The sequence below is a fragment of the Lissotriton vulgaris genome, chromosome 9 (assembly GCF_964263255.1).
Source record: "Lissotriton vulgaris chromosome 9, aLisVul1.2, whole genome shotgun sequence".
Lineage (NCBI taxonomy): Eukaryota > Metazoa > Chordata > Amphibia > Caudata > Salamandridae > Lissotriton > Lissotriton vulgaris.
The window spans coordinates 241462094-241487490 of NC_141697.1; the positions used below are offsets into that span (position 1 = coordinate 241462094).

At 46.2% G+C, this 25397-nt stretch overlaps 1 protein-coding gene and 1 long non-coding RNA gene across 5 annotated transcripts in view; one reads left to right on the forward strand and one right to left on the reverse strand.

Annotated features, from left to right (window-relative positions):
• LOC147689911 (protein-L-isoaspartate(D-aspartate) O-methyltransferase-like) overlaps positions 1-25397 on the forward strand; it is a 160387-nt gene that overhangs the window by 103807 nt on the left and 31183 nt on the right. For all 4 annotated transcript variants that reach the window (XM_086937415.1, XM_086937412.1, XM_086937413.1 and 1 more), the window contains one exon: positions 16936-17040. In XM_086937415.1, coding sequence (XP_086793541.1) covers positions 16936-17040 — 105 coding nt within the window. The remainder of the gene's footprint in view (positions 1-16935; positions 17041-25397) is intronic.
• LOC147689912 (uncharacterized) overlaps positions 19040-25397 on the reverse strand; it is a 61332-nt gene continuing 54974 nt past the window's right edge. Inside the window, exons 3-6 of the long non-coding RNA XR_015299906.1 lie at positions 20427-20756; positions 19840-19938; positions 19674-19729; positions 19040-19584 (exon numbers count right to left, since the gene is read on the reverse strand). This is a non-coding gene — a long non-coding RNA (uncharacterized LOC147689912). The remainder of the gene's footprint in view (positions 19585-19673; positions 19730-19839; positions 19939-20426; positions 20757-25397) is intronic.

Sequence of the window (25397 nt, forward strand, 5' to 3'; positions counted from 1 at the left end):
TCCGGGAAGGTGGCGGTGTTGAAGGAGGCGTTGATGATGTCCCGGAGATGGGGTGCGATGATGGAGTCGGCCTTGTTGAAGACGTGGTGGGGGCAGGGGTCTGTTGGGGATCCGGAGTGGATGGTATTCATCGTGCGGGTGGTGTCTTCAGTGCTGACCGGGGTCCAGGCGCAGAGGGTGGTAGTGGGGGGCGTAGGTTCGGTGGTTGGGTGCGTGGTTGTTGCGCCAAAGCTGTTGTGTATTTCGGCGATCTTGCGGTGGAAGAACGAGGCGAGAGAGTCGCAGAGGTCTTGCGAGGGAGTGATGTCGTTGTTCCCGGCGTTGGGGTTGGAGAGCTCTTTGACGATGCTGAAGACTTCCTTGCTGTTGTGGGCGTTGTTGTCCAGTCGTTCTTTGAATGCTGTCTTCTTGGTGGTGCGGATCAGCTGGTGGTGTTTGCGGGTGGCGTGCTTGAGGGCAGTCATGTTGTCTGTGGTTTGGTTGTTGCTCCAGGCTTTCTCGAGGGTGCGGCAGTTCTTCTTGGAGTTCTTAAGTTCGTCGGTGAACCGAGAGGCTTTCTTGCTGCTGTGTTTGCTGGGAGGTGTCTTCAGTGGTGCGAGGTCATCTGCGCAGTTGGTGATCCATTGTGTGAGGTTGCTGGCTGCTTCGTTGGGGTCCGTTGTGCTGGCGGGAGGGTTCTGGCTGAGGGAGGTGGTGAGCTGATCGGTGGTGATCTTGTTCCAGTTCCTGCGAGGAGCCTGTTGCGGGTGGTGGTGGGTCGTGTTTTTTCTGAAGCTGAAGTGGACGCAGCTGTGGTCAGTCCAATGAAGTCCGGTGGAGTGGCTGAAGGAGATGTACTTGCTGGAGGAGAAGACTGGGTCCAGCATGTGGCCGGCGTAGTGGGTGGGGGTGTTCACCAGTTGCTTGAGACCGAGGTTGCCGAGGTTGTCCAGCAGGGTGGTGGTGTTGCTGTCCTTGTTGTTCTCCAGGTGGAAGTTGAGGTCCCCTAAGAGGATGTAGTCAGCGGAGGGGAGGGCGTGCGGGCTGATGAAGTCTGTGATGTCATATCTCAGTACTTTCCTAAGGGAAATATATTTTGCTCTCCTCCATTGCTCTTACCACATGTTTAAGACCACTGTTGAGCCCATACAGAACTGTGCTTCATTGTTTAATATTTAATTTCTTGTCTGCTTTTTGGAATTTCTCACCTACATGTATTCACAGATACCATCTATTTTTCCTAATTTTGACTGGATGCTTTTCCATAATCTATTGTTTCCACGATTAAGATATGCAAGTGCAGTTATAGATATGATACCGGGGCTGCTGGGGCTGATTCATTGTACGCGGGAGGGGACTCTTCCGCATTACATCTTTTCCGCTCTTCTGATTGGCGGGGACCGTCCGTGCGAGCGGTCCCACCTTCCAGGAAGTTACCCGTCTAGTCGGAGGTGCCCAGGATAAAAGAGATGCTGACGCGAGCGAGCAGCCTCTGAATGGTGACTTGTGGCTTCCCTCTGTTGGGGGCTATTGGAGCTGCTCGGCGGCTCGCGCTGACACATCTCTGGTTTTTACCTGTTTTTAATTTCTTTGTTGTTACCGGGGCTGCTGGGGCTGATTCATTGTACGCGGGAGGGGAATCTTCCGCGTTACATCTTCTCCGCTCTTCTGATTGGCGGGGACCGTCCGTGCGAGCGGTCCCGCCTTTCAGGAAGTTAGCTGTCTTGTCGGAGGTGCCCAGGATAAAAGAGATGCTGACGCGAGCGTGCGGCGGACGCGCCGGCAGCGCGCCGAAGGCATGCCCGTTTGCGCCGGTCTGTGCTTAGGACGCGCTCCGCGCCGGCCATGCTGCCTCTCCTTCGGCCTATTTGGAACTGGATAAAGTAATTTATATTTATACAGCGCGTTATCACCAATGGTCTCTAAGCGCTTAGTAAGTAAGTCGCCCGCTCCGTTATTCCAGTGCAGAACTCCATCTTATTTACAGAGGGGCTAGTGGCAGGGGAGTTCTTTGTTTTGCGGAGATCGCCTCGCCACTGTCTGACTTCCTTGTTAAGGACTTTTTACCATGTGAGCTATTGAATGTTAGATCGTTGCCCAAGCATAGGGTTGAAATCCAGTTGCTACTGGAAGTGCATAAGCTTGAAGTGTTGTGTTGGATATAAACCTGGACTCAGCCAGATTGCGAGGTCGACCTTGGTTTGGCCTGCCCCTCTGGTTATAAAATCCTCCATACGCCGAGATTGGAGGGGGGGGTAGAGGTTGGGTTGATTTATAGAGAATCCGTGAATCTGGCTACTATTGACATTGATAAGGTCGCAGGGGTTGAACTTTTTGGGTTTGTGATTAGGAGCACTCTTGGCCAGTCTCTCACAGGGATTATCTGTTATCGACCTCCAGGGGCCTTTAGTGTGCAACAGCAGCAACTTTTATTGGAGACCTTTACCAACAAGGCTGCTACGCATCGTAGATTGCTGATTTTGGGCGATTTCAACCTTTGGCGGAATGGGTCCCTTGACACATGCCTGGCCAACATTATTCAGTCATGTGAGGGTCTGGGCCTTCGTCAACAAGTATTTAAGGCCACTCATATTGGAGGGCACCTGCTGGATCTTATTTTTTCGGAGGATGATCAAGTGTATATTGGGGACGTCGTGCCCATGGACTAGACTGACCATTTCTTAATTACATTTTATGTGAACACTGCCAGTCTGGATAAGTGGGGTGGTAATCGGGTGAATGAATTTGTGGGTAGGGATTGGAAGGCTCTTATGTGTGAGAGGGGCCAGGATGTGGTGTTTCAGGTAGAGGACTGTTTCTCCCCGGAGCCTCAAGTGGAGGAGAACTACTCCGCTCTCTGCAGGGAAACCACCTTGGCTCTTGATTCTCTTGCTCCTCTAAAGAACCAACGGAGCAGGGGTAGACCCTGTGACCCGTGGTTTAATGAGGATCTGAAAATCCTGAAACTTGAATGTAAGCGGGCTGAGAGGAGATGAAGGCATGGCTACCAGGATGAGGATAAGCTTTCCTGGAGAATAAAGATGGCGGAATACAGGAAGATGATTAATAGGTCTAAAGCTGATTATTTTTCCACCCTGATACTTAATGCCCCGAATAGCGCCAGAAGCATCTTTAACATTCTAAATAGCCGGACCAACCCAGATTGCTCCAAAAATGTGATCTCCCCCTCTCAAACTCTCTGTGATGATCTGGCTAGGTTTTTTTCATAACAAAGTTAATGACATCATTGACTATTTGGGTGGGGTCTCTCATTCTCCTGCTGTGGTGAATGTTTTACCGCTGAATCTCGATGACACGGAGGGTATTAGCACTGTGGCTGCAGGTGTCAACTTAGAGGGGGGTACTACCGGCTGTCTCTACGAGTTCCTGCCTTTGGAGCTTGAGGACTTCTGTAGATTAGCTGATGGTATTACATCACCCCTAGATCCGATGCCTTGTCAAATCTGGAAAGAAATTGGGGCAGAGCTCTTCCCTTCGCTTCGTCTGATTTGTAATCAGTCTCTAACTGATGGAGTGGTTCCGTCTCAGTGGAAGCAGGCACTGGAGACACCTTTGCTTAAGAAGTCCTCCCTTGACCCTGAGTGTCCTAAAAAATTTAGGCCCATCTCCCTCCTTCCTTTCCCGGCTAAAATAGTGGAACGGATGGTGAGTAGCACTCTGTCTAAATATGTAGAACAAGCTAGGCTCTTGGAGGAGGAGCAGTTTGGGTTTCGGCCGGCCCATGGCACTGAGACAGCCTTGGTGACCTTGATGGACAAACTTCGGGGGCGGGCAGACTGGGGTCAGGCAGCTGTCCTTATTCTGCTTGACCTGTCTGCCGCCTTCGATACGGTTAACCATGAAATCTTGTTAAGATGACTTAAAGGGGTGGGAGTGATGGGCTGTACCCTCAGGTGGTTCCAGTCTTTCCTGTTAGGTAGGCAGTAGGCAGTGTCCCCCCCTCCCTATCAATCTGCTTTTACCAGTGTCTCGCATGGCGTGCCACAGGGCTCTGCCATCAGCCACATTCTTTTTAATATTTATATGAAACCCCTGATGGCGGTCATCAAGCAACACAACTTTAAGATTGTTAATTATGTGGATGCTACGCAATTGATTCTCTCCTTGGAGGGAGCACAGTCAACTTCTTTAGATGGGTTTCATAGCTGCCTGCGGAACACGCCATTATGGTTGAGGGATAATGCGCTGCAATTTAATGCGTCCAAAACGGAGTTGCTTTACTGTGCCACGGAAAGGAATCCTTCTGCGCTACCAGTAATTATTGGCCCTCCCACTCACCCAATTTGGTTCAGCCTGTTAAGACAGTTCGCAACCTGGGTGTGACATTTGATTGTAACCTCACTTTGGAGGCGCATGTGACAAAAGTTGTAGGTTGCTGCCTGGCCATCATTTGTTCCTTACGGAAGATTTTTCCTCTGCTTCCCCCTTTGGCGCACTCACTGATAGCACAGAGTACCATACTTAGCAGAGTTGATTACTGCAATGCCCTGCTTCTTGAGTCCCCAAAATTCCTTCTGGACAGGATGCAGAGGATACAGTCAACCGCAGCTAAATTAGTATTAGGCTGGTCTAGAAGGTCCTCTGCCTCTTTGGCCCTGGCTGAGCTGCACTAGCTCCCTTTGAAACAAAGAATCAAGTTCAAATCACTCTGCTTAGTATTCAAGACCCTGTATGGAATGGGTCCTACCTACCTTCAAAGCAAGTTCGAGTGGTATGTTCCAACTGGAACGGTGCGCTCATCTGGGGCAAAACTGATAAAAATCCCTGGATTCCAAAAAGTCAGAGCAGGTGGCAGATCCTTTGGGGTAGCGGCTGCAAAGCTCTGGAGCACCTTACCTTTTGAGCTGAGACAAATCAGTGATCTTCCGTTTAGAAGGAGGATAAAAACATGGTTGTTTCCCAAGATTTAGGCGTTAGCTACAGTAGGGTCTAGCGGATGTATGTCATGCCGAGTTTCTAGCGCCAGGATGCCTGTCAGATGATAGCGCGCTTTAGAAATGTAATAATAATAATAATAATAATAATATGTCACTGAAGGTGGGCCCTCACTCAGCCTGTCTTTTCTTTCTCAGAGGCTCTGCCTCATTGGACTTTCGCTTGATCTGAGGGACCCTTAACAGCTAGTTCCAAAATAACCTTGTTGTGAAGATAGTGAAGTTGGACTTAGTGTCCACCGATTCCAAAGTAGTGATGCTTTTGCAACTGAAATGTAATTTGGGCCCTAGTACTGATTTCTTAGCACAGCTGGAACAGGAGAGCAAGTAAAGTTAGAAAGATACAGGCTGTGGGCATGGTTGGAATCCTAATACTTAGCCTATGACTAGGTGCACAAATAGGTTTGCCCTCTTTAGAGGGAATCTATGGGACATCAAATTTCTGTGACACAATGCCTCTCTTTTGCCCATATTCTAGTGTAAGCAAGAGTGAATTCTCCAAAGGGGAGATTGGTTCCCCCACCTGTGAATGGAAACGTCCCACTGAAGTTAAATATGATGACACTAAAGCCAATCCCCAACAAAGAAGTAGTATCCATACTGTTCTTATCCCATAAGCAGAGACGTAGACGAAAAATTGTGAGGTGCTTGAGAGTGGTCACATACTTTCCTGCACACTTTTGAGCCCCTTCAAACGTCTCCCCTAGATTGTATTTGTGTGCTGACTGTTCTCTTCTCTGTCCATTCCCAATTCCAATATTCCAGTTGTGCTGCAATGTATTTGTACCTTCCTTCTTTGTCCTAATGGGTATATTTATAAGTTACTTCAAAACAGGGGAGACACTGTTCCAGGTGGGGTTTGTAGTATGTCACCCACTCATTTCAAAGGGTATTAGAGAGTGTAGGGAGAGTTCGAAAGGTGGTGTCCTAGGTCTAGAGCCCACTTGTGAGAGGAAAGAGCACATCTTGCCTCTTGTTGCCCTCGCACACCCCTAAGGAAGTCATGCTTTATCATTGGTCTCCTCGTCGGGCCGGCACTGCAATGCCCTATGGGTCCCCCGAAGGGTCGCTTTAGCTGAGATCTTTTGCAAATGCTGTATGATGCGTGCGGGTGTGAGGGATGAGTCCTATGTGAAGGGTGGGTCAGTGCGTGCAAGGTTAAAACTGGCTAAGGGTTACCAAAGGACTGTGTTAGAATTAAAAAAAAAGATTAAAAGTTACCTCAATCGCCGCAATGTGCCTGGGTAACTTATAGGTGACAGGACTCTTTCTTTGAAGTGGAAAACGTGTGGCTGGCTCATTATTCCAAGTTTCTAATTCTTCTTGCTTATCAACTTTCATCAAATTCTGGGACGCCAACAGGTATTTGGTTATTTTGCCTGTAATGCTTTTTCTACAATTACAGTTTTTTAATTACAGTTATTGTATCTTTGTTTATTAACTGGACCGAAAAGGGTCCCTTGAAGATTTCTGCTTAGTTATGAGTAGAGGCTGTGCATCCATCTTGCATCCAGAGATTAATGGTCTGAAAACCACTACCCTGTATTAGAGAATTAGATCTACCCGAATGGACCTTAGCATTATGTTTTATGCTTGACTGCCTTGTTTATTTATATATTTCATTTAATATAGATTACAATTCCCCTCTTCTTTGGAAGTCCTTCACCTCTAAAGCTGCCAGAGGGCTGGAAAAACCACTAACCATTTTATATGACAGTCTGCTGTTTGTTTCTCCACGTGTTCAGCCAGATAATCAATGCTTTCAGCCGGAAATGGAATTCCCTTTCAGTGGCATAGGAACTGGATCTCATTTTGGTATGTTAGACCCAAAAAATTGCTAGCTGACATGAAGCTGGTCCGACCTCCAGCTCCGTAGATGGAGTTCAAAAGCGAGGCCCGAAGTACGGTGTTTGGAGGGCAAAGCTGAAGGACGTTGTGACTTCTTCTGTTGCTTCTTGGATTTACCCGACTTTGAGGACGACATTTTGGAGTTGAAAGACAATCATCTGTGGGAACGACTAGGAGATTGCCCCCAAGATCTTCCTCTGGGTCTGGATCGGGAATGACATGGAGGCCGCTGCTGTGCCTCCAGGAACTAAAATGCTCACTTGCAAATCACTTTTGGGAGCATTGACTTACACTTGGCACAGGCCTGACCACAGGCACTAGAGACAGACCAAGTGAGGATCAGACACAGACATCTGTCTCTGAAATTCATGACTAGGTTTAAAACCCATAGGTTTGTTAAGGTACACATCTCTAGCAAACAGAGTTATTGGTCAAAAAATAGTTGACAAAAAGGCAGAAAATATGTTGAAAAAGTGACCGAGGTAGCTCTCCAGATCAGCGCTGTTGGCGCGGAAAGGAAGGGATGTCAGCATGCCTGGGTGGTGCATACATGGGCACTATGACCAATTCTGATTCGTCATCGTCGACGCAGAGCTGATCGACTCTGACCACCGGCACTCAGAGGTACCGCAAAAGATTTTCTGGATCCATTCTGGCACCTGGGAAATATTCTAAGTTGAGGAATATGTGGTGAGATAGAGTTTCCAGCAGAATAAGCTTTATTTTTTCTTCCAGTGGGTTCCTGTACTCTCAGTGCGCTACAGCATTTGTTGAAACTAGGATATGTTACAAGCATAAGATTGCATGAAGAAATCATGTAATTAGCTAGTAGCACGTAAAGTCCTTTCTAAACGAAAAATAATAAAAAGATGACTCTTGTAACCCCTATAAGGAAATAGGGTGACCATTTATTGTGTGTATTGGCCAAGAACCTTCGCTATGTTAAGATGGTGTTTATTTTAAAAAACCTAGAGCCTGTGACACCGTCTGCAATAAATGGAAACGTTCTGAAAAAGAACCTACACAGTGATAACTGACACACTAGGGACGAGAGGGTCAATATTTTTCTTTGCACGGAAGAACAAAACTTTCTCTTCTTAGAGGGGGACGAACTACTGAATTCTTGGGCCTGGCTCAAGCCACATGTCTGGTTCTAGCTCAACCAGAGGTCCTTCAGGTCAAGCGCAGTGTGGGTTTGACGTCCACAGTGTGTTTGGCGCAGGGCCGTGCCTGCGTGCTGCAGCTAAGCTCCATTCCACGTGGCTTTCAGCTGTGTGCAATGTAGATTTGCGCCCTACAGTGGGTTAAAATTGATTTTATTTGAGATGTCATCAGTAATGTAGTTTAAGATGCCATTAGTGATTAGTGATGTCACATGTAAGGTGATAAGTAGTGCATAATGGGGGTATGAGTTATGGTTAGCTTACCTATGCCATAATGGGCAAATTTCAGTGTTTCTTTTGTAACCATATCTGCACTTTAACTGTGTTGTGAGATATATATATATTTCAATGAAAAAAGGAAAATATATACCAGTTCCAGAAAAAATTCCAAGAGACGTCTATAAAATTGACCCACAAATGTGGTCAATTTACCTGAACTTGTTATCAAATGCTATTTCTGCAGGGGGCCAATTAGCCAAATCGTGGAGGAGAGCTGGGATCATAACTATATTTAACAAGCATGTGCAATGCAATAGGTCTCGCATTTACTCGAGTTTAATCTATTGCCTATTTAAATGGCCATGCGTTTTATTTGTTTCAAAAACCAAAACATAAATAAAAGGCATTGCCATTTACAATGCCAACAGCTCAAACTCGTGTAAATGTGAGACCTGCTACATTGCAAATGCTTGTTTATGTATTCGCTACTTACAACCTTCCAACACAATATTTTAAGTTCAAACCGAAACTATAAAACCACCTTCTTCAGGAACTATATAAACCTCCGGCCAAAAAGAGAAGGGGCGCCGCACGCCAGACAGACCGACAGTCATCAGAAGAGTCAATGCTTCAAGCTGGCAGGCCCTGCGCTGACTGACGGCACATGCTGGGGGGAGTCTCTTTTTGCTGCCGTTAACTTTCAATGAGAGAGCTCGGGCACTTCTCGGTGTGAATGAGGTGCCGCTGCAAGACACTCAGCAAGTCCCTTCGTCTCCTCAGGTTCAAACATCGTCACCGGAGCACACTGGGTACCAAGGTCGTGTCTTATCACTAGTAGATATACAGTCCCCTGTATAATGGCATATAAACATAAAGCTGATATTCGTTCCAGTACCTGACGTTTTAAAGCTGGCCTTTTCTAAACAACGCATTGTGGTAGGCTTGTGTTTGTATTTTAACCCCTTCACTGCGGCGGCTATTCCGCCACAGTGCTAAGGGGGCGGGGGGGCGCGCGGCTGTCCTGTGCTGGTGACGGAACAGCTCCGTCACCAGCCGCGGTTGCGCTGTGCTCATGACGGAGCCGCTCCATCACGGCCCCGCCCACTCAATAGAATGCTCAGCGCAGGCGCAGAATCCGCGCCACGCAGGCGTGCTGAGCGGGCCGTGATGGAACCGCTCCTCCATCAGCACAGCGCGACTGCGGCTGATGACGGAGTGGTTCTGTCACCAGCAGGGGAGGGGTTAATAACGGTAAGCCTCCTGTCAAGGCTTCGAAGTGCGTTGGCAGACCAGTAGTGCGCTGCACACGGGAGTGCCCGCTGTAGTAGGAATCGCACCTTCTTGGCTGTGCGCTGCTTAAATTCGTAAGGGGCAATGCAGAAGAGAAACGCAGCCACCGCAGAAGATGTTAAACAGCGCTCTGGTAGATAGCCCGTGCCCGTGATCCAAATGGAATACATCAAATGTACGCACCCCCTGCACTGACAGTTGTCCCTGTAGTGTCGTCGTTACTACAACTCCTTTGCAAATTCATTCCAAGCAAGAGCACAGAGAGGGCCAATGCGGGAAACCCCAAGAGTGTATGAACCGAACGTACACGAAGAAATTGCTCAGGGTATATTTCAGACAACATAACCTAATGCAGGCGCGCAACACCCATTGAACTCACCGGGCTTCAGACCCCCCCCACTGTCGTGTGTGTCAGCCCGGGATGAGACAGATCCCGGGCACACACAGAGCAGCACCCGTACGTTTCACAGGTCTTTAAAAGACCATTTGAATGGTAATTAGGCCTTGCTGTTGTTTCACCCCTTGTTGGAGGCCCTGCAGCTCCACTCTGCATACCGATTAAAGGTTCAGCCCCCCCGAAATTTTTTCTTAGGCCCCCCCCCGAAATTTGGCTCTAGTTGCGCCTCTGACCTAATGTCACCAAAGTGATTTACAGAAATGTAACTCCTGCAATAAACACAAGCATTTGCAATGCAATAGGTCTCGCATTTGTAAAAGTTTGAGCTTTTGGCGTTGCAAATAATAATGCAACACCAATAGCTGTAATTTTTAGCAATGTGAGACCTAAGTATGCCACTATGGAACAAAATGCACACACAGATGACAGAACAATGGGAGTACGTATTTGGTAAACAAAAGATATGTGATTACGATGTAAGCTATAGAGACAACACATAAAAAAAATACAACATAATAGAGGTTCGGAGTGTCCTTTGTTTCAGAACTGAAGCATTTCCTATATGCTATACTACGAAGGCATGGCAGTTGCTAATTTATCTTATGTAACTAACAACCATTGGCAAAGCATATAGTACTGGCTTGTTGTAAGTGTAATGTTACTTGCTGTATGATATATCTGGATGTAATGACAGAAGAAGCAAAATACCAGTGGGGCGTCACACTAAGCTAAGCATAGAATTTCAGTTTACGTGCTTTTAAACCACACCTTTAATTACATCGGCCACACCCATTTGAGAGACCCTCCAGTTTTTAATCCCACTTAAAACCCTGGTTTAATGTTTACCCTGGACACTTCTGAACCAGGTCACCTAGGTTTGAAACCCCGATTGACCACGCTGTGCAATTCTGGGTAAATAATAGTTTTTAGGTTTTGACTAGCGATGCATGCGTACGAAGTACGCATGTGCTAGGAAAAAACCTAATGAGTATGGTATGGGGGCTGGGAATCCGCCCCCGTCTTTCATTGGCTAGCTCCATAAATGGAGGCTAGCCATTGAAAGATTTCTCTGTCCGTCAATCCCGGACCAGATTCGGGGGCGTTCCCGAGAATTTTTGGCTTTTGGCGACGTCAGCCGAAAGCCTGTCCTCGAACGCCCCCGAATCTGGTCCGGCATTAGAAACACCGGAAAAAGATGTCCGGCCTGCCGCCTGGTTGTGGGCGGGGCCGGCAGGACGTGGTTTCCCTTCCCCCTTCCTTGGGGAAGCCATTTCCTGCCTTGCCGGTCTCCCGTGTTGTGAGGGAGACCGGAGATGCTGCCCGCAGCGAGATCCGGCCCGAAGGAAGCAGCCGTGTGCCTCCAGCCAGGGCCGCGCTGGGATTGGCCCAGCCGGCCGAGCCTCCGCCACGTCATCCGAAGGAGGAGTGGAGAGCAGGAAGCAGCCTGCTTCTGTCCCGAGGCTCCCACCGCGGCCCCGGAGAGTCCCGAGGAGCGGGAGCTCTCCTTCTCCAGCAGCCGCCAGACCAGGTGAGTGGGGCAAACGTGCTAATCTCCCCGTGTCGCCCCTCCCACCTCCACTTGCTGAAAATAAACTCTTCTGCTACAAGCAAAGTTAACATGCCGATGTAATATATCATGATATTTTGTTAGCCATAATTTACACGCCACGTGGGCCGCTTACACTGTTTGTTTGCGGCAGAAAGACTTTGACATAATTTACAAAGTGAACAGCAGTGGTGGTCGCTGTGGCAGGAGCAATGGTATTTCAGCCAACCAGATAGAAAAACCCACAGAAGACTCATTGGGCCTCAGGGGGCAGGAGAGTCAGGGAAACCAGTCACCGCACACCGTGCAAAATCAGGATTGTGCGCAATAACTGGAGACATTTCAGTTCTCATTGGGGCCAAACAAGGGGGTGTACTTCGACAGTAACGTGCATATCTGAAAGGCACACTTCGTTAACCACCAAGAAAAGGGACGAGAGAGCTCAACACGAGACGGGCCAATCACAATCTCTATACAGTCCCCAGACGAGGGTGATCATGCGCAATCTGTGTCCAACAACAATAGGAATGTAAATATAAAATGTGTGCGCACTATACGAATTGGTATGCAGCTCAGAACTGCGCGGGGAAAATGCTAAACGGGTGGTCAGCTGAAAAAAAGTGCGAGATTGCAGAAACCGTGCATTCTCCACAAAAGATGACGATTTGTACTATGCACTACAAAAAGTGTTATATTGCCCGATTACCGCACAAGACAAGGAGCGCAAGATCTGTGACTATCTTTAACCTCTTGGCTGCTAGGCGTTTTCCCGCTGTGTGCTGGAAAATGCCATTTTAGTGGCACTATGACGAGCTCAGCTCGTCATCAGCACACGACACCCGTGGGTGATGACGAGCTGAGCTCGTCATCAGCATCGAAAGGGTTAAAGGGATTAGATTCCAAGAAGTGAGCACACAGTACTTTAATCATATCGCACAGTGCATACTAGGAGGCACAGGCTACAGGCAATGTTTCATGTAAGATATTTTTGGAATTTAAAGTGCCATAAAAACAGAAATAGGCGTCAGGGTGTGAAAAACGTCCAAGGACTGCATCAGCGTGTTTAAATATCAGCTCCAGGTGCACAGTCTCAGACATACATCAAATTACTTCGGCTCGGTTTTTTTCCCCTTTGACTGTGTTCCAGAGATAGCATGTGTGACCGTTTTTAGATTGCATACATTACCTTATTGCTGCAGATCAGTTCGCCCATGTGCGTTCATACATTAAGTTCTGGCTAGCATGGCCTTTTATGCAGGTATTTATTGCCAACATGTGAAGTAGATTATTTTGGCCTGGCATCTCTTCTTATTCAGATATCAACTTCTAAGATTTGATTATGTAATGTGTTTCCTCTCAAAATTCAAATAAAGGATGTGGTTTAGACTTCCACAAAAACCGAACGTTTTCCACATCTTTGCCATGGAATTGTAACACTTCCTTTGCACAGGGCTGGGAGAAAAAAGTGCCAAAAACATTGTGAAATCTGCTTTCTTCTAGCTCACTTACGGATTGAAATCTGGAAAAAAATCTGCTTTATGGACGAACTTCATAAATCTGCCGTATTTTGTTTGCCAGAACACTAACAAAGTCGATGACTGCCTGTACCTCCTTGGATCGCAAAACATAGCCCCGAGAGGTGTCGGCTGCCCAAACAAATTCTACTCAAAATGATCCAAACCCATGGGCCCTTTTTAATCACTCGAACTAGAGCCATGTGTTGGGATCATACTGATTGGCTCCTGATCAAAACAGCCCATGCTCAGAATTATACAACTGACAAAATAATACTACTGCTGTTCATCAACATAAGTCTTTAAGAAAGCGGACTCTGCAATGCATTTTGATTTTTTTGTATGCTCACCAAGGCAACTTATTTTTATAAGAGAACCTTGGTCGAGGCCAGCTTAAACTTGCAGACTATTTTCTTTAATGATGCATCAACGTAGTGTGCTTTAAATTCAATAGCCTGCTGAAGTGCAACCTCAAATTGTACAACACTGCTCCAAAACCACAAAGTTAAATATCCTAGTATTCTAATAAAGCAGAATATAAGCGCTGAAAGTCCTAGATGCTCTGGTCAAAGAAAGTATACAAGACCAGAGTCTGATACATGTCCTTTATAGGCATGCAGGGGATCGGCAATATCAAATGGTCAAATCTTTAATGACATCTACGATGTAAACTTGAGAGGATATAAGTACAACTTTCCCATGCCTCCTTTGGTCAAATATTTATAGACTGAAAAGCTAGAAGGAATTGTAAGAAATGGTGTTTGAGGATTAAAGACATTGCCACATAGTTCTAGGACTACTGTCTTTTCATCCCATTAGCTTGTAGAGGTCTCACTGCCGTCCCGCCCCCTTGCTGTCCTTACTGGGTCTTCATGACCCTCATTTGCCTCCCCCCCCCCCTTTTTCCCCACTGATCTTTGTTTCAAATATCTGTTATGGCTCTTAACACTGAACAAGTGTCACTCCGAGACTGGGATTACATAGGGACCTTTAGAGGCTCTAAACACGTAAGATATTGGTGCCCCATATATTTCTAATTCAAAAAATAATCAATAACTTGTAAACTAACATTTTATTATTTCACAATGAAATAAAACTTCGAGTAAGATGGATAAAGTTTGTTTTTGTATACTTCCACTTTATAGGTTCAGCCCCCCTTCACCACCTGCTTCCGCCTTCTTTACCCACTGTAGTAATTTTCTCTTCACCATGTTTTCTTTACTTTTTTGAGTCCCTGCTCCCCCCCTTCTTTACACACACCTCCCCTTGCCCCTCCTTCTGTGCCCTCCCGCTCCACGCGGTGCATTCTACCTGCCCGCCCCTCCCTCCTCGGAAGGGGTGCCCTCGGGGGAAGGGTCCCTGCCAGGCTGTGGTGATCCCAGGGGTGCCCAGTCCCGCCGGTGATGCTTCATTGAGCTGTAATGAACGTGACACTGCGCCCCACCCGGGCCTGCACGCACCGGGGCACCAGGGTGGGCGTGGCCTCACTTCCCAGGTGTATTGTTGTGGTGACAATGCACGGAAGTGGCTCCTGCGGGAGTGGAGAATGGTAAACTGTGCGTGTAGGGATGGGGGCGTAGTGATCCGCCCCCTGTGATCACCCAGACATCCCGGGCATGTGTGGTGTAAACTTGGCGGGGGGTGGGGTGGGGGAGAGGTAGAGGTACCTCCCCGCCCCCTCTGATAACCCAGGCAGCCTGGCATGTTTTTTTTTTTTTCAAACCGGGGTTGGGTGGGGAGGGGGTTGATGTAGTGACCCCTCCCCGCCCTCTGATAGCTCTGCAGGTCTGGCCTGGTGTTTGTTTGCCTGCCAGGTGTGTGGCTCACATTACAGCCGCAGTGACTCGTCTCCCGCGGGCAGGCTGGGAGCCTGTCTCACACCCAAGGCCTATTCTGGGGGGAGGGGTGGGGTGGACGCTAATACCGACTGCCACAGGTCCCTACCTATGCAGCACCAAGCCACCCCCATTCCGTCCCGGCTGCCGCCACTCCCAGTCCTACTGCCCCACCCCCACTACCTTGTTTCCCCTGTCCCAATCTTATCTTACTGCCCACCCCCAGTCCTTCCCCCTTACTGCCCTGTCCTCTCGCAGCCTGCCCTCTCGCAGCCTGCCCTCTCCCAGCCTGCCCTCTCCCAGCCTGCCCTCTCCCAGCCTGCCCTCTCCCAGCCTGCCCTCTCGCAGCCTGCCCTCTCCCAGCCTGCCCTCTCCCAGCCTGCCCTCTCCCAGCCTGCCCTCTCCCAGCCTGTCCTCTCCCAGCCTGTCCTCTCCCAGCCTGTCCTCTCCCAGCCTGCCCACTCGCAGCCTGCCCACTCGCAGCCTGCCCTCTCGCAGCCTGCCCTCTCGCAGCTTGTCCTCTCCCAGCCTGCCCTCTCCCAGCCTGCCCTCTCCCAGCCCTTTCCCAGCCTGTCCTCTTCCAGCCTGTCCACTTCCAGCCTGCCCTCTCCCAGCCTGTCCCCTCCATGACCTTTCCCAGCCTGTCCTCTCCCAGCTTGTCCACTCCCAGCCTGTCCCCTCCCTGCCCTCTCCCAGCCTGTCCTCTCCCTGCCTGTTGTCGTGTCCCGGCGGCAGCAGGCAGCAGGCAAGAGCTTGCACTGCGTCCCCGAAGTAACAGCCCTAAAGCAAGCAAGAAGTACGCCCCCCTCCCACCAATCCCTGTTAGGTAGTGGAAACTGTCCAAACTGGGGTGCAGACAGCCCCTCTCACCTTTCGGCCTAGTACCACTGCACCAGCCGCACTACTTCCCTACTGGCCGTTCTCCACTTCAGCCCCGTCTAAATTACAATTCCTGCTTGTGACCCTTTTGCCTGCTTGTGCTTGTTTTCGTGACCCTGTTGCCTGCTTGTGCCTCCGTGTGCCCCTGTTGCCTGCTTGTGCCTCCGTTTTCGTGCCCCTGTTGCCTGCTTGTGCCTCCGTTCTCGTGCCCCTGTCGCCTGCTTGTGCCTCCGTTTTCGTGCCCCTGTCGCCTGCTTGTGCCTCCGTGTGCCCCTGTCGCCTGCTTGTGCCTCCGTGTGCCCCTGTTGCCTGCTTGTGCCTCGGTGTGCCCCTGTTGCCTGCTTGTGCCTCCGTTTTCGTGCCCCTGTTGCCTGCTTGTGCCTCCGTGTGCCCCTGTTGCCTCCGTGTGCCCCTGTTGCCTGCTTGTGCCTCCGTGTGCCCCTGTTGCCTGCTTGTGCCTCCGTGTGCCCCTGTTGCCTGCTTGTGCCTCCGTGTGCCCCTGTTGCCTGCTTGTGCATCCGTGTGCCCCTGTTGCCTGCTTGTGCTGTGTGGGTGTGTGGAGGGCTCTGTGTGGCTGTGTGTGTGGGGGGCTTTGTGTGGCTGTGTGTGTGGGGGGCTCTGTGTGGCTGTGTGTGTGGGGGGCTCTGTGTGTGTTTGTGTGTGTCATTTGCGAGGGATAAAGCTAGTGGCATTGTAAATGACAATGCCATTTATTTATGTTAAACAAAAAACATAAATAAAAATAATGTCAAGAGCAATGCCAATAGCTCTAACTTTAACAAAGGCAAAACCATTGCATTGTAAATGCTTGTTTGCTTTGGTTCCACCATTTACCAAAAATGCGGCATCCTGAAGCCACTGAGCTGCAAGTGGGCGCTAGACATGAGCACGCATTCATTCGAGATTGGTCTCTTTTAGGGTTGGAGATCAAAATGTTTTTGACAAATATGTAATCTCAATTCAGAAGCCACCTTCCTTCAGAACGCCCCCTCCATCTCTTACTGAGCTCAGCACGTGCCAGTCTGATAATCTGTGATAGCGACACTGTACGCGTGGGAATGTTTGTCCGATGGCGCTAGGATCTATTAGTACTTTATTCTAATCTTTTCAATCAAACAATTAATGTGTGTTCTTTGCTACAGATGGGTCTGCTGCCAAAATGCTGTGAATTAGAAAAACGTGGGTTATTTGCAAAACAAAGTAATGAAACTGTTATTTAATTGACCTGTTGAAATCCCCTTTATGATTGGGTGCATGCTCAGTTGTTTAAAGGTTGAGTTGCCACGTGTTGAACATCCCTGTCTTTGCAGCATGCGCATGCGCTGGAGTTGCTGAAAGAGAGGCTGGTGGCGGGAGCCTCTGCACTGGACGTTGGCTCCGGAAGTGGATATTTGACAGCCTGCTTTGCTCGAATGGTAAGCACCCAGAGCATTTCATAATCAAACCTAGAGATCTATTAGAGTGAGTGAAACAACAAGAGCATGTCTGTTTAAATATACAAAGCATATTCCAATTACTTACATGAATTATGTCTTCATAGCAGTCTGTCTCCATAAACATAGTAAACCAGAGCCAGACACACATGGCAATGTCCTTTGAAAGGGAGGGCACACGACCCTCCAATTTTGCACTTTGCTCTGTCTGGCATTTGCCATAGGACATTGTGTTAATGTAACGCAGTTGGCAGTAACGACCTACTGCTGCCACTACATTGGAAGGTAGTATTATAAGTGTAATTAGGATCAGTAATTATATACTTGCCTCACATGTAGTGGCAGTTTGATGCTGTTGATACAGCATTATTGCCATGCGATATATTCCATGCGATCATATGGCAACCCAGACCCAGGCCATCGGCAAGGAAAGTGCAGATGCATCTCATTTATAGAACAAAAAATGAATAATAATAAAAGTCTGAATTGGGTAAAACCTAGTATGGCCCTATAATGTCTCAAGGTATTCAATCGATATGCTAATTGATGGTTTGTAAATACTGTTGGGTACAGAACGCAGTCACCCCAAGGCTTATAGCGCCCTATACATCCCGTGCATAAAGCATGACAACATTCCAGTAGCTGCTGAGTGAGAATCTTGCTTGGCAAGGCCTCACGTATCTTAAGATAGTGCTGTGAGCTGCAAGGGACAAGAGGTGGCGAGTTTCAAACGAGGATGCTTTGAACTGTGAAAGATCTACGTGTTATCCTTGTTTTTTGTAACTAGGAACTGACTTGACTGCCTGTTGATGTAAATGACCCTCGCAGCTCTGGTGCTACCCAAAGTTCACTTCTCCTTTTGAGAGAGGCTGCTGTCCTCTCACCGTTTTGAGAGTGACTGGTAGTGGTGGCAGCATTAATTCTCGTGGAAAGAACAGGTCCATTTTGCTTATCACCTTCAGAGAAGATATGCCTCCTGGCCTCTCCTGTTAGTGCTCCTCAATTAATTTATTTTGCTACAAGCGTGTGGTACAAGAGGGTAGAGTGCCTACTCAGTATGCATGCAGAAGGTGGCATGAAGTGTGTGTGTGGTGTGCTTCACTGTGTGGGCACAGGAATCTATTTTGGAGGTTTAGTGTGGCTACACAAAATGTAGGGCATAGGTGAAGATACCCAGGTTCCTTTATTGGAACTACTAGGATGTCTTGATGTTTCTTGAACCTTTCCTCAGACACATGTTTAGTGGTAGGCTGCGATGCATGTATTTTGTGTCACTTTCGAGCAAGCACTGGAAGATCCTTCTCTTTCCAGGAATGCCACTTTAGTCACGTTGTTGCTGTTAGAAGATCATTTTGCCTTTTGGTTCCCTTTGTAATTCAGTTTCCAGTTCCGATGCATGGTACTCTCTTCTCGTATCCCCTGTTCCTTCTGCATTTGGTTGTCAAAAGATGAGGGCGGACCAGTCTGGAACTAAGAAACAAAAAGTCATGATCTGTGCCAAACCACTTCCAGAACGGGCCTTCTGGAAATCACATCCACATGTGGAATATCACATATCAGTCCTAGCACATTCTCAGACACATCTCTTATGAAGAGGACTCTTAGCTATTATAAAAGCCATAGCATGGGGCATGAAAATAGAAACTGTGAAAGCTGGTCTGTGAAGACTGGGCATCCAGAGAGGACATTGGCTTGTGGAGTCCCTTTTGCTGGTGTTTAAAAGCTGTACATGAGATTTGGGTCCTAACCTTGCTGAGATAGTTAGTTTGTCTGTGTGGAAAGAGGTCAGCTTAACTCTGAGGAAGGGTGCTGTAAGTGTGGACAGGGAAAAAACAGCAAGGGTTTTGGCTTAAGCGCAGTAAGGCTACGCCAATACTATATTAAACAAACAAAATGCCAGTACTGCGCATTTAATCAATACTTAAGGTAATTGAGTTGGAGTTACTCAATTACAAAGACCACTCTTTCAGTCCAGATATTTATCAAAAATGTATTCAATTCATTTCAATTTTTCTTTCTTTCTTTTTTTTTCTGTGAAATTTTAGGGGTTTTTTGGTAGGAAACAAAACAATATTTAAATAGCTCCTACTAAGTCTAGCATAATTCTCAACTTATATGCAGTGAAACCAGGTTATTAGTGATAGGGGTAGTGTTGGAAGAAAAGTTGTGGGAAGAGAATTGTTTTGGAGGAACACAGTACATTGAATAGACTAAAGACAGTACACTGAGTTGACACACATTAGGACGAAACCAAACAAGTCAAGGAATGGTGCAGAGGGGAAGGGGAACGTGAAAAAAGTGTGTGGTGGCCCTGCGCTAGTCCTATTTGTGGGAGCAGGTACAACCAACTCCACTAAATGGAACAGAAAAAACAAAGTTTGCTAAAATCAGGAAATTAGACCATCAATAATTTAACATTTAAACTGTAATGACTCAAGATTGGTCTAAATTAATAGGTGAGGCAGGCCGACGTGTTTCGAATCCCTTAGAGTAGTGGGATTCTCTTCAGGACCATGTGGACATAATCTGGAAAAAATAAATTGAAACATACTGTCAGTCACACAACTGAGCAACTCTCAACTTAACATTCAGTCTAGCATACACTCGGCTCATACCTGTGCTTCTTTTAATATTAGTTTGTCCCTGAAGGGCGGGAGTGGGAGTTGTTGTGCTAGAATATGAGAGTTGAGAGAAAGGGTTCATGAATTTTCATGATCGAATGGGGTGTTCCATGATGAGAGAAAAAAAACTTTTTGAGAGAAGAAACATTGAAGTACTCACTTAGATGTTTTCAAAAATTGATCTCTTCCGGTCTTTCTAGTCCTCAGACTTTTGTGTTGTTTTTAGAGGGGAATGCAATTCGTGCGCTATCGGTGTTTTCTGAAAAAAAACAACATGGGTGGGAATGTTCAGTGCTCAGTTAAGTATATGGATATTTATGCTTTAGGCGCTAAAGATAGACTCATATTGATGGGTGCCGGGATCTTTTATACTGGATATCCGTTTCTTTAATTGGAAGTAGTAACACATTTATATAGGATGTTCCACATTCAACTCAGCATGAGCGTTTACACTGATTGCTCACGTTCGGTGAACACTCGCGATTTTCACATTGTTGGAGGACTGACGTGGAGGTTTTTTTGGTTGTATCTCGTAAAGCTTGCTTTGTCAAAACAATAGATGGAGCCGCGAGCCGGGGTGAAACATGCTTTTTGAAAAATGGGCTATTAAACTCCAGCGTGTTCGTGTTTGTAACAAACGCGGGTCGCGGCTAGCTTGCACTTTAGAGCGTGACGTAGGTTGCAACATTTAACTTTAGTGCACGTATCGATATTTGGACAAACCATGAATTGGTTATAAGGTCTTACCTTCGGATCAAAACCGAGAGTCCTCCATGGGCGTCGCTTTCCTCAATGGGAACACCGTGTCCTAGTTCCGGTTCCGCTAGTTGAAATAGGGATTCATTCCGGGTCCACGGCATAAGTAAGTGTAGACAAGCAGGAAGACACCATCTAGAAGAGGATACCACATCTGCGCAGGCAAACAAACTACTACCGGCAGTGCTGTGAGGCCCAGTGGGAGGACCAGCTCTACAGGATCCTTGTGATGACCACCTCTCTCCCTGAGCCACAGTGTGATTGGTGGGGTTGCTAGAAGAGGTTAAGACGAACTGATGCCCACAGACCAGACTCCAGAGCCTAGAAACATCAACAGAAAACACTATCAACAGAGGAGCAATCTATAAGTGGGATTATCAGTCTTCTCTATCAGAAAGCTCCCCAGGGATCTTATGAGAAGATAGGATTGTTATAAGATAACTTTGTGATAAAATCAAGAGGTAATGTCTTATTGCTTATGAAATACCCTCTGTTAAAGTCTGTAGGACATGGGTGGTTTATCATGAAAACGTATTATTAAAACCAACAGGTGGCTCATGTATTGGACAGCCTATTGTCAAAGCCTATGAGCAGTGACTTATTGATTATTGAAACCTTTTGCCAAAAGCAATACGGAGATAGTTGTTTATTGTGTAAAGCATACACAAAGGTGCTTGTGTAGATTACAATTATTTTTCTTTGTAAAAACTAAGCACTGGCTGGCCATTGGCTCACTAAGTTTTCTAGTCGTCACTACTTCCTTTAGACCACTTTGCCTCGCTACTTTGAGGGTCATGTGCTAAAGAAGTGTACCTAGTGCTCAGTTTTGGGTCCAATAGTAAGGTAACCCCAGGATGTCAGGGATTAAAAAATACAGTTGTCATAACTGTAGACCAGTCACTCCTGATTGCCATTTGATCCCCAAACTAGTTCTCACAGATGTTTATGACAGTGCCTGCCATTAAAGACACAATAAACAATGCACTTGGCTTTCGATTTCATGACACTCCTCAACGTGAGCCAACATAGGTGTTTCATTCCTCATGCAACACATTTGTAGAATTTCAAACTCTAAATTACAAACACTAGATAAACTAATGTGACAGAGAATTCCAGACAGATACTTTTTAAGCAATTAAGTTGTGCATAGACAAACACATTGACAGCAGAGAATTGATGAAATATAGATTTAGTGTGAAACAAACAATGCTGCCATGCAATGTAGATATTAAGCTTCATAGTGTGATATCATGATTTTTTCATGTGCCAGATCATGAAAAAGCCCTAGAGAGCATGCAAATGTGAGCATATATGTTAGCCATTATTATTTTAATTATCAACGTAAAATATGCAGAGACAGAAACATTCTTCATGCCACAGTTTAACCAACTCCTCCATTCACTTTTTCCATTAAATATTAGCATAAGTTCTATCAGTTATTGTAGACTGAACTCAAACAAAAACTGCTTTGATGGCTTCCAAAGTTGGTGAAAAAGAAGAGTATCGTAGGGAATCTACGCAAAGTGGAAAGAGACAACCACCCACTGCCTCTATGGGGTACTCCTTTCCCTTGTTCATCACTTATTTCGCAACTAACTACACTGGATTATTTTCAGCAAGTGTCATTGCATTAACTATTTGTTTAACGTTTATAATGTGCTGCATAAACATTAGTATTCGAATGCTATATGTTTAGCCAACATTGAGTATCTCCGCCGGAGCACTGATTCTACTGCACGCTACAGTTCATTTTAGCCAACAGCGAGTGTTTGTTATTTGTCAGCCTACATTGCCCCCATATCATAAATGTGATTTTTGGCCTTTAAAAACCGAAATCTTTCACTTTTGTGATCTATCTGCTTGGTCCAAGCAGGCCCCAATGTATGAAATTTGTGTCCTCTGAATACTACCAGTGACATCATCAGCATTAAAAGTTTCAACTCTTTCCAACAGATCGAGAATAGGCCCTCTCTATCTGGTATTATATTTTTGAAAGGGGACCCATAGTGCTGTAGGTAAGCTACTTTCGCTTTATTTTTCAAGGTTTTAAAAATGTTATCCAGGTAGGAACTGGGAGTGACCACTATCTTAAAATCTGGAAAAAAACTTACCTTGCGTTCTCTGATTTTGTTACCTACTACATCCACTCCTGTCAGTCTCAAACCAACATTGGAAAAAGTCTTCCCTGGTCCTATAATCCTTGGTATGGGTTGCCTCCATTTTGCCTTCGATCAATACCATTCTGGCTTACATGTTATCTCAGTTTTCATGAAGGTTATCCAAGAACTCCTTTTTCCTGTTTTTACCTTCTGATGGCTCTTGTTGAGGGTGACCTTCATTTCTCACTCTTCGATTCAATACATCCTGCGGAACAGTGTCTGGTTATCATTCAGGTCTTTGCTTGCAGTGCCAGTCTCTTTACAACATCACTTCTGCTGCTCCTCGGTAGTGTCCGCTAATTCCATCATTTAGCTATCCATCCTATCACATCATTTTGTCTCTAATTGTAATTAGGAAGGACTTCTACTTAAATGTATGCAGTAGCCAGAGATTGTGAGGAACATTGAGCCGTGAGTACCTAACCTGGAGGGGCAGTTATCCTGTAGTGTAGGGTTACTATCCTAGAGTCTCCAAATTGCTTAAGTACTGAGTCATTTAGGTTAACTTTACAGCCATAAATACGACCATATGCTCACAATAACGTATAATAATGAGTGTCGAGGTAGTACTAGAAATAAACCAAAGTAAACATCATTGTCATAAAGAGATATTTAAGGCATCATGCTGGTCATTTGTTTCCCTTGTAGATCATCTTCCTGTCAGGAATATTGAGCCTGCAATTCAATATTCGGGCATTAAGTAAAGGGGAGGAGGGACATCTGTGACACTATCCATACATGATAAAGCAATGGCAAGATAGTGCTCCATTTGTAAGGACAAATGTGATGGGTCAGAGTAGATGGGATATTATCATTATTAGAACATTGGAATGTTGGGAGCTCCATTGCAGACAATGGGTTGCTCCCTGCTTCTAAGGGCGGGTAAACGCCCGCAGAGCAACATTCTAATGTTCTACAAAGGCTTCTCGAGGCTCGAGGGGATTTATATCCCCTCGAACTTCGAGAACCCTTTGTTTAATTTGTTAGAACATTCTTCCCTCTAGTGGCAGAATGTTCTAATAGCCTTATAGCCCTCGTAGCAGGGTATACCGGCAATTAAAATCCTGCTGCCTCGTTAAAGTCCCTCGCCTTCGGCTCGGGCCTTTAACCATTCAGCGGGCCTTTAATAGCCGGTATAGCCCACTACGGCGGGCTATAAGGCTACAGTAGAGTACTCACAAAGCCAAAAGCTGTCAAGGTGAGGAACAAGTAATCCTAACTTCCTCCGTGAAGCACCTTCTCGACATCTAGGAAGATAATCATTTCATCATCCTTGGTAGGAGCCAAAAATACCAAGAAGATATATAACATCTGTGTAATGTCTTCTGTTAATCAACCTGGTTATAATCTATTTGAGGTTCCTTGCATTGTATTGAACACACATTTTGTGTCTGCAGTCACCAGGGATATTGGTCTGTAAGGAATGCAGCGGATGGCATCTCGACCTTCTTTAGGGAAGAGTAAAGTAGTGAGTAGTCTACAGCTTCTAAAAGAGGAGTCACAGCATTCTGAAGATCAGGGTCATCTTTGGTGCAAGAACCTCAGTCATGAGAGGATAAAAGTGAAAGGGAGCACAGCCGGACTGGGAACAGCAACCATTACTGGTAATCTGCTCGACCGGCACCGCTCCCGCTATTGTAACGGGGGCTGATAATGCAGAACTGCTTCAAAACTTGCCCCCATCCTTCCAGCCTATCGGGGAAACACCTAGTGCCAGTAACAGCCAGTCCATCCTTTCAAAATCACAGAAACCCTGCATTTTTCCATCTTCTCAATATATACTTCTAACCGCAAACTTAAGAAGAAATCACTTAAAAATATTTTCCAGAGTTGCGTTAATGTTCACTGACTAATAAGTAAAGTAAACAAAAATGTATAAAAAATGACTTTATATGCAGTTCTATTTAAAAATCAACTCAATGACTTTGCAGAGTCTTGAAACATGAACAAATAGTTGGTATTTATCTTTTGAAAACATGGTTACCCTAGCTGGGCATCTTTTTCGGATACATTTATTAGCTGCTTCCACTACTGCTGGTTGTACTATGGTTACAGCGTCATCTTGTTCTTTGCTCAAAGTCGGAGGAAGGCACAGTGGCTGGAAGAAATTGCAAGGCTCATCTGATTGAAATATAGAGAGGTACTGCACAGAGATTGATGCACGCATTTTTAAATCTATCACTCCAAGTAGAGGGGCTTTTTACAATTGTAGTTTCTTCTTTGCACAATGAAATGTGCTACTGTTTACAATTTAAAGAGTAAATAAGGCTCCAGAAGGACTTGTCTCCTTCCTCAGCCAACTTCAGAGTGAATCTTGAAAAACACTATTCAGCGTTCGGAGAGATAACCTGTATGAGATGTGTACGATGCTTGATAAGCTGCTCATTAATAGTTTGTCTGTCCCTCCACTTGTGACATTTCTCAAGCTTCATCTAGGACTAGAGGAATGAGCTCTTTTTTCCTTGAGTTTCTCGAGTTTGGCAGACCAACATTCCATGCACAGTCCTCTAGCCAGAGCCTCTAAGGCATCCCAAAAATTAGTTCCACCTTACCGCATTATAATGTAAGTGTCAGTATACTTCATTAAATTGAGTTACCTACTGAGAGTTGGATGCAGAAGATATGTGACATCTAGTAAGACTATGATTAGGGCATATTCAAAAGAGTGGTCTGAACACATCATATACAACCATTTCATCATCAAACATTTTTGCTTCTAGCTCCTTCTTGATAAAATGACGGTATGTTACTGAGATTACGGCTGTCGCTATAGTTATTAGGAAGAGTCATTTAAATGTACTGT